Source organism: Apteryx mantelli, unplaced genomic scaffold, assembly GCF_036417845.1.
Source record: "Apteryx mantelli isolate bAptMan1 unplaced genomic scaffold, bAptMan1.hap1 HAP1_SCAFFOLD_40, whole genome shotgun sequence".
Classification (NCBI taxonomy): Eukaryota; Metazoa; Chordata; class Aves; order Apterygiformes; family Apterygidae; genus Apteryx; species Apteryx mantelli.
The window spans coordinates 2,508,865-2,518,781 of record NW_027118755.1 but is presented as its reverse complement, the minus strand read 5'-3'; the positions used below and the strand labels follow the sequence as shown (position 1 = coordinate 2,518,781).

At 45.3% G+C, this 9,917-nt stretch overlaps 1 protein-coding gene across 1 annotated transcript; it reads right to left on the bottom strand.

Moving 5' to 3' along the window:
- Nucleotides 1-7,797: 7,797 nt before the first annotated feature.
- Nucleotides 7,798-8,763, bottom strand: LOC136996462 (olfactory receptor 12D1-like). Its single transcript, XM_067317382.1, has one exon. The coding sequence runs from the start codon at nt 8,761-8,763 to the stop codon at nt 7,798-7,800; it is 966 nt and encodes a 321-aa protein (XP_067173483.1).
- Nucleotides 8,764-9,917: the final 1,154 nt, after the last annotated feature.

The window sequence follows — 9,917 nt, the reverse complement described above, 5'->3', positions numbered from 1 at the left end:
GAGATATTCAAGTTCTTACAGACACAGGTACACATCCTGTGACAGTCCCTCCAACACCTGAGTGACTGCTTGGGAGAGTTACTAAAGTCACGGGTTCTTTTCTAAGAAGATGTCAGAAAGCAGCAAGTGGGACTACTTCACAAGCAAAGGGGAACTGGGAGCCAGGGTGGCCATAGCATGGACAGCACCTGCAGCAATAGGGCACAGACCCACAACACCCAAGCAGGTTTCGGTTGGGGATAGCAGTGGGTTCTGTCAGCAGTCCAATAATCATCAGACCAGGCAAGGTGATGAGTCAGGTCCAAGCTCAGCACAGGAAGCTGTGGGAGATGACCTTGAATTTCAATACATGCAAGATCATATTGCCTGTGGTTGGTGATTTGCGCACAAGTGGAAACATTAGCACTCAGCAATGGCCAAAAGAGCCACAGTGAGAATGACAGCCAGCCAGAAACAGAGTAGCTGCAGCTGGAGATGTCCCACCTGTGACAAAGGAACAACTGCTCCAGAATGACTCACTGATAATAAAACCTCCAACTGCAAAATCTGTGTGGGAGAGGACTGAAAGGTACTTGACTGTTGCTCAGCCCTCCTGGCTGACTTCCAAACTGCTGCAAGACATTGCAGTGGAGCTTCCACACCCATGCCAGAAAGCTGCAATGTGTGAATACTCTCTGGTCATATGCTTTTAATACATAGACAGTAGGAACAGGCTGATCAGTACTGTCAAACTGCTATTGCGTGTTGAATGTATAAATGTTTGTAGCTTCGCAGTTACTGCCATATACTGAGTGTATCTTAAAAAGTGCTTATACTGTGGTAGTCATTTAAGTTACATAGTAGCATTTTTTATTTTTTTTTACAATTAAACTGTAGATGTGTAATTTACAAGTTTAGGAGTGTATGTATTGCTTCCCATATCCTGAGATTGAACCACAGCTCAGCTGGTCTGGGCCATTTGCTTCAGCTACATTATCACATTAATTGCCATAGTCAGAATGATACAGACTTAGCAATGGATACACTGATTGAATAGGCTTTACCTATGGAATGATTAGAAAAGGCCACTCACTTTTCCTGACCCTAGATGCCATGAGACCTGAGCAGCTGCTAACTGGCAGAAACTGAACGAAATTCAAAAGCAAGTAGAGACCTCTGAGGATTGTTAATAGGTCTGGGGTGAGGAGCAGGGGGTGCCAGTTCTTCACCATGATATTGTTAAGCCTCTTGTAATCTATACAGGGCCGTAGTCTTCCTCCCCTCCTCCGGCATGAGGAGCCAGTAGGAGAGGTAGATAAACCACTGTGCCAGATTGTCCTTGAGGTATTCTTTGAAGGCTGCTAATTCAGGGTGGCAAGGCACCTCCTTTCTTGGGATCAGGTCCACGTGGCAGTCATATGTGTCATAGGTCATATTGTAGCGTTTCTTCTCCTTTCTTCTCAAAGACATCTGTAAAGTCACTCATAGTGTTTTGGAGGGAGTAGGGCAGAGACTGAGGCAGAGGCAGAGTTACAGTCCTGGGGCCTGGGTGATTCAGGGTGGCAGGCTGTGGGGCTTGGCAGAGCTCTGGTGCTGCAGGGATCTTGGTTCTGAGGCTGTGTGTGGTGAGAACAGAGCCATGGTCTGTAGGTGTCATACTTGGCCCAGTTAGTGTGCAATTATGTTCCTTGTTTTTTGTCTCCCAGGGGGGTGTTGTAGGACTCTTGGCACCAATCAAGTCCACGGCAACCAAGCATTCAGGAAACTGCTCACAGAGTGCAGAGCCAGGGATGTAGGAATCTCTGGACGACTCACATAGGTGCTGTGGTGGGGGACACAGTCATAACAATCCTATATGTCACACTATGAAGGTTCAATAGTAACAACTGAGACAGTAACATAATAAAAAATATGTTTATTTTCTCACACAACCTCTTGGATTAGTAACATCCATTAAAATAATGCGATTACTGATTTAGAAAGAATAACCCCAAACCATCAGTTACTGTGCTATTAATTGGAAACACTGCTTACCCCAACTTGAAAGCTAGCTTGTTCACTCTCCTAGTGAGAGGACTCTCAACCTCCAGGAGTTACCTTAACCCAGTGTCCCAGGAAAAGGGGAGGGGGGGGGACACTCACGGTGCAGCTGGAGAGGATGATCAGGTCACGTTCCCATCCCCTGCTCAAACTCTCTTAGCTTCCAAGTCTCTTTTTACATGGCTGGGGCTCTGGGCAAACACTGCTTTTGCTGACCTTTGTGAGTTCCACAATCACGGGACTGTTTGTTTTTCTGCTTGGAAAGACCCAGCTAGTGAGGCAAGACCACAATACCTCCATATCGCTTCTTCCCTCCCTGGGGGTCCCTGCAGTTTTGATTCCCTGGACTTATCAGGTGGCACACTTCTTTAGTCCTGTCTATTCTTCTATTCCACAGCCTTGCGCATATCACTCCTTGCACATATCAGTTGACAAACTTCTTTAGTCCTGTTAACTCTTTGCTTGCTCGTCATTACAGCAGGAGAAAGCCTCACAGTCAGAGTCCCTGGTATACTCACGGGTGATTCGAACCCCCCTGATGTCTGCTGGAAGGGCAGTGCAGCTGGGCACAAGGAATTGTGCAGATTTCTGGAATTCACAGAAGATAATTTCTTGGTGAAGGTGACTGATGAACTGACTAGGAGAGATGCTTTGTTGGACCTGATACACTGGAGGGCATGGCTGCTATTCAGAGGGACATTGACAGGCTGGAGAAATGGGCTAACAGGAACCTCCTGAAATGAAGGAAAAGCAAATGCTATGGCTTGAATCTGGGTGGAATAACCCCATGCAACAGTGCAGGCTGTGTCCCACTATCTAGCAAGCAGGTCTGCAGAGAAAGATCTGGGGATTCTGAAAAACAAGAGCTTGAAAACGAGCCTTCAGTGTGTCACTGCAACAAATGAAGGCCAACCACACCTTGGGTGTATTAGTAAGAGTGCAGCCAGCAGGCCCGGAGGGAAGTGATCCTTACCCTCTCTTTAGTACTTGTGAGAATACCTCTAAGCATTGTGTCCAGTTTTGGACTCCCCAGTCCATGAAGGACATTGACATACTGGAGCAAGTCCAGTGGAGGCTCTCAAGATGCTCAGGGGACTTGAGCACATGATGTACAAGGAGATGGTGAGGAAACTGGGCTTGGTCAGCCTTAGGAGGAGAAGGCTAATGCGACACCTTTTTGCTCTCTACAACTACCTGATCAGCGGATACAGAGAAGACAAAGCCAGGCTCATCTCAGATCTGCACGGTGATAGCACAAGAGGTAAGGGACACAAGCTGGAACATGGGAAATTCTTATTAGATATATATGTTTTTATTTAATTTGTTATTATTGTTACTATTATTATTTACCATGAGAGTGGTCAAGTACTGGAAGAAGTTCCCCAGAAAGGTCACGGAATCTCCATCCTCGGAGGTGTTCAGGACTTAACCAGACAAATCCCTAACAATTTCATCTGCTTACACCTGCTTTGAGGAGGGGTTTAGACTAGATGACCTCTGGGGGTCTCTTCCAATTCTTCTATGATTCCAAGATTACAAATGCTTTGAATCAAGAACATCCTCTTCTACTATTTTGTGTGTAGAACACCAAAGTGTTAACACTGCTGTAATGTAAGTTACGTGGTAGCTAAATGCTCAAAAAGAAGAAGGTATTTATTTTCTGCAGTCTCAGATGGGAGATTCATCCACCCAAAATCAGATTTCTAGCGTATAGATATCTATACCAAAACTTGTATTGCCTTTGCGCAGGTAATGGATGGAATTGGTCATATCTCAGGTGTGATTCATCTCCTGAGGTAGGGGTGGGCTTAAAAACAGGTTCACCTATCTGCATTTATGTGTCTACAGGATATGTGCACACATGTGAGCTATCCCTCCAAAGCTCCTGTTACAGTACACGGAAATCTATGGCTCAATTTATTTGTCCACACATAGGAAACTTGTACTATCAGGGAGGCCCCAGGTTTTCTGTCTGACCTCCAGTTTCTGCTCCACAAGCCAAGGGTCTGCCTTGTGTTGTACTTACCAGCCCCTGGAGGTATTGTATGGCATCTCAGGTGTCACAAGAAAAGTGTGTCTAGGCAGGCGGCAAGTCCTCTTTCATTTGTAAAATGAACCTGAAACAACAACACCAGCTGTGGATGTCCGTACTGGAGATGTCTGTAGGTAAGGGAGATGGATCCTTCAGGAGTCAGTCTCCTGACTCCTGCTGGAGTGAGGGTCTGCTCTTCTGAACCTAAATCATAAAAACCCTTCCTGCAGTAAGTGCAAAAGGAGAAACACCTTGAGGACAATTCACACTCTTCCATCACCCCCATCAAATACCTCTTTTAAAATGAGTCTTAAAAGAGGGCAGAAATTTTTCCTCTTTAGTTTTGATCTTCACTGAATGAAACACACTACAGTGTGTTTCAAATACAGAATACATGTAGAACTACTCCCATTAATGCTTTTTACCTGACTTTTAATCTGTTTTTCATTTTTCTAGGTGCAATTCGTAACAAAAAATGAATGAGGACATTACAACCAGGTCAGGGAAAATCATCCTACTGGCATTTGGAAACCTTTACAAATGTCAATACCTCTCTTTCTAGTGTTCCTCATGATTTACATTGTGACCATGTCTGGGAACATCCTCATCACTGTGCTGTTTGTGGCTGATTAGCACTTCCATAACCCATGTACTTCTGCTTGGGAAATCTGCCAGTGTTCCACCGTCATGCCCAAGACGCTGGCCAGTTTCCAGAGTGGAGAAGAAATAAATCAATGTTTTTGGCTCAGAATTATATATTTTTTAGTTTTCTAATGGGTGCAAAATCTTATTGCCTGTTGGCAAGGTCTTTGTGATTAGGATTAGCAAATAGGCAAAGGATTTTACTATGAAGCTTGCATGAGTGAACAATGTTGCTTCAACTAGTAACTGTGCCTTGGCCATGTGGTTCTTTAGATATTGACATAATGGTATCTCCAATGCACTAGTCAACTTTCTGTGCCCCACCCCCTTACAAAATTGTAATTTTGTTGCTGGATGTTATAAATTCGCTGCCTCCAGCAGGCCCTGGGACCCAAGGATTCCTGTCTGGGCACTGGAGCCCAGCCTGGTGCACTGAGGGGAGGCCTCTCCAGCCCAAGCACAGCTGCTGCTCTCCTCTTTGCAAATTCAACCAGTAGTGAGGCTGAGTGTTTATCTCAGACACACACACACACACACACACACGCGCGCGCGCATACCAGGTTAGGGGAAAATACAAACACTTTGTCCCCCTCCCCCTGCAGCTATTGCCAAGGTACACGGGCACTATGACCTGTGATCCCTGCTCCAGCTGCTGACACTGAGACCCTCACTCCACTCACCCTGGCCACCCTCAGTAGCTGATATTTGAGTACACTGGCCCAACAACCCATGGTCCTGCTCCGGTGACTGATGCTAGGACCCTCTCTTCCCCAGTTACTGGCACCACAGACACAGGAACCATTATCACCTGAGGTCTGACTCCAGTTTCTGGGCCCTATCCACTCACCCTTGTCTCTTCACCTAGATCTTACAGCACTCACAAATGGGATATGAAGCCTCGAGCTGCAAGAAAGAACATGAGTCCTGGTTAAGGTGGATTGGAAAAGCACCATTAAAACCACTGCAGAAGGTCAATATCTTGAAGTGTTAAACAATCACAAAGTCAATCTATCTCATGCACCATGGTGTACCTCCACAGGCTTGACCTGAGTATTCAGTCAGCAGCTAAAGGCTCGTTACATCTTCCTGCCTGTACCTGTGATTCTACGTTCTACCCAAATACTAAAGACAGTGTCTTGGGGATCACTCAGCTGGCTGGTTTGATCCCAGATGTGCAGGCTGGTAGGCTGCATAGAATTACCTACTCCCAATACAGAATTATTTGATCTGCAGAGCTAAAGGAAGGTATTGATAAAGATTTTGAGAGACTGTTGGTGGCAGCTGAGTGCAGCAAACATGAGAGACCATCAGTTTTGGATAAAACAGTGATCAGAGTGATCCCAGTCACACGTGAAGAGGGCGAGGTGGTCTTAGAATGGGAGATCCCGCTCTAAAAGTTATCTTCCCAAGTCTACAGAACTGGAGGAAGGAGGAATTTGTGAAATGGACCAAGCTACATTGTCAAGGTTGTTGTCACGCTGTCATGCTATGAAGGTTCGATAGCAACGACTGAGACAGTAATATAATAATAATAAAAAAGATGTTTATTTCCTCACCCAAGTTCTTGGATTAGTAACATCCATTAAAATAATGCGATTACTAATTTAGAAAGGAAAACCATCAGTTACTAATTTAGAAAGGATAACCTGAAACCATCAATTACTGTGTTATTAATTGGAAGGACTGCTTATCCCTACTTGAAAGCTTTCTTGTTCACTTTCCTAGTGAGAGGGCTCTCAACCTCGAGGAGTTACCTTAACCCAGCGTCCCAGGAAAAGGGGAGGGGGGGGAATACTCACGGTCCAGCCGGAGAGGATGATCAGGTTACGTTCCCGTCCCTGCTCAAACTCTCCTAGCTGCCAAGTCTCTTTTTACATGGCTGGGGCTCTGGGCAAACACTGCTTTTGCTGACTTTTTGCGAGTTTCACAATCACAGGACTGTTTGTTTGTCTGCTTGGGAGGACCCTGCTAGCGAGGCAAGACCACAATATCTCCGTATTGTTTCTTCCCTCCCTGGGGGTCTGTGCAGATTCCAGGTGGCAGACTTCACATCTCCAGTCTTGTTAATCATTCTGCAGCCTTGCACATATCAGTCCTTGCGCATATCGGTTGGTAGACGACTTTAGTCCTGTTAAGTCCTCTGTTCAGCAGCTTTGTGCAAGGTCAGCTCTTGTGCTATCAGTTCTTCTGCATATCAATTGACAAACTTCAGTCCTGTTAACTCTTCACTCGCCTGTCAGTTGTGGTATTTCAAACTTTGGAAATGACACTATCAGTAATTCTGGGCAGTAAAGTTATAGAGGCATTCCCCATAGGAAGCTTGTAACTGTGTTGCAACTATGAGCCAGTGTAAATGCTACCAGGGAATTCCTGGCTAGAGGGAGAGGGGAGACCCTAAAAAAGATCGGCAGGCATTGTTTGGTGGAGAGCAAAACTTGCTCCCATATTGTTGCCATGCTGTACAGAATGCCCATATTAAGAGACACAACGTATTATGCGAGTTATTGGCAAATGAAGTTGCCTATGCAAAGGTGTCTAGTACCATTTTAGAGGTCCTAGGACATCTGACATCCATACAGGGCTGGTAGATCTGGCATAGCGCCTATGAGAGACCTATGCCTTTCTGGAGCAGCAGAGAGACACCAGCTGAGATACCTAGAGTATTTCAAGCGGCATGACATACATGTCTGTATGTGGCCAACTGAATGAATTCCTCCCTGTCTGTCGGCTCTAGGATAAGATGAATCATGCCCTGACTTCTCTTGACAGCTCTGACTGGGGGTGGGATTCAGCTGCCTAAAAGAAAAAGAAAAAAAAAAGAAAAATCAAGTGACTTTGCAGGTAAATCACTCTAATAAAGGTGTTTTTATTGAAGTATCACTCTCTGGAGCGTCTTCTCTTTTCCAGCTAGATGAATGGGAATGGCTATTCCACCAATATATGTTCATTTTTAGTACTGCTACTGCCCAAAGTAGGAGAGATGAGACCATATCCAGTAGGTAGGGCGTTTCTGAAGGGACCCAAGGTGTTGGGAGTGAAAAGCGGATTTCTGCACAACACATTCTTGAGCCAAAAGCTCCTCTCATTGCATTGTCCATTGCCTACTACCCCACACAAGCTGCAAGGCAGAACATTTTCTGTGCTAGAAACTCTCTGGAGAAAAGTCTTCTCTTTAGAGCACGCTTCACTTCCACATTCCTCAGGGTGTAGATCAAAGGATTGAGGACTGATGTGACAATATTATACATAAGGGTGGCTATCATGTCCCGCCTGGCTGAATTCCCTGTGGAAGGTGGCACATAGTTAAAAATAACAGGGACATAGAGTAAGGCCACTACTGTGAGATGGGAGATGCAAGTGGAGAAGGCTTTCCTCCTTCCCTCCTTGGACTGGACTTTCAGTCGGAGGAAGGAAAAAATGTATAGGTAAGAAAAGAGTGTGAAGACAAAGGGGCCTATTGCAAGACTCCCTGTGATGATGCTAAGGCCCAGGTTGAGCTGGCTGCTATTGCAGGCCAGTCTCACCAGGGGTTTGATGTCACAGAAGAAGTGTTGGATGTGGTTGGGGCCACAGAAATGGAGCCGGGAGGTCATGACTGTGTGCATCAGAGCATGAAGGAAGCCAGTAGTCCAAGTGGCTGCAGCCAGCTGCAGGCAGGCCCGTGGGCTCATGATCAGGGTGTAGCGCAGGGGGTTGCAGATGGCCACATAGCGGTCATAGGCCATGACAGCCAGAAGCAAAGCTTCACTGCTACCCAGGAAGTGGAAGAAGTGGAGCTGGCTTAGGCAGCCAGTGTAAGAAATGTCCTGGTGCCCTGAGAGGAACCCAGCCAGCATCTTGGGCATGGTAACTGTGGAGTAAAAAATATCCAGGCAGGAGAGGTTGAAGAGGAAAAAGTACATGGGGGTGTGTAGCCGGGGTTCACGTACCACTACAATCATGATTGCCATATTCCCCAGTAGGCTAGACAGGTACAGCAGTAAAAATAGTATGAACAGGAATTTCTGTAGCCCTTGGACATTGCTTAGGCAAAGGAGAATGAACTTCCTCACCTCTGTCTGGTTATCCATCCCTGCAGGGAAAGAGAGAATAACTTAGCAGTAAATTCCTATCTTTCTATCCTGAGCTGCCGCATCCATTTCCCAGAATCCTCTTCCATAAGATGCATCATCAGCTGATGCTGCCTCATAAATGGAAGAGATCAGATACTGAGTCTGGAAAGGGACACAAAAGAATTCCTTGATTTTCCACCCCAACTGTTTCAACAAATACTAGAAACTGTTGTAACGTAGATGGCCAATACTGATGCCGGAACTGCCACCTGTGTACCAGCCCACTGAAAGGAATGGCATGTTTGAGAATAGTGAGAAAAGAAAATTATGCGGAAGTAAGTAAGTAAGGAAGGAAGGAAGGAATGGAGGGAGGGAGGGAGGGAGGGAAGTTGGTTACCTGATTTGTAAGTGAGGATCATTCTGAAATCCTGTGTGTTTTCTTATTCAGAAAAGGGTTTTCTAATAAGTTTTGTTCATTCCAAATCCTAGCTGAATATACTGTATCTTTAGCAAAGCTGAAGTGTTATAGTAGTCTAGTGGCTCACATATAATACAGTGGTTTCAAAGAGGATTAATTCTGGCTGTTCAGCGGTGTCAGGAAACCTTTATATAGTCCTCCCTGTCACTGAAACAACCACATTTGTTTCCAGCAAAGGAAAATTTCCATCTCTTTGATAACTCCTCTTGGGATCAAGCCTCTGAACCTTATGGGACTTCAGTTCAGAAAACATCAAGGCATAGCACCTCAGGCACGCAGAAAGCTAATGATGTTGTGGGGAGGTGAACTGATTGCTGATTATTTGCACAGCAAGCGCTCATAAGCACGAGGAAGCTGTAGAACCAAAAGCCATTTATTGAAATATGCAAGGTTATAGCACATAATTCTCAGGAAGACTAACAGTTTTCATGGGGAATTTGCCCAGAAGTTTTTTACATGTTGTTGTAATTCCCAAGCACAATGCATTGAATAAGTATCATGGCTTCATTGGACCTGCTACAATTACACAGCTGAACTCTGCCTCTGACTTGACATCTTTTGCTCCCTTTGTAGTCCATGAAGATCTTAAAATGCTTTTTGTTTTCTTTTAACTTCTAAAGATGGAGAAAACAAACTATGATGAATGTTTTAAGGCCTCAAATACCTGTCTCCCTGTCCCCTCCTCAAGCTGTGT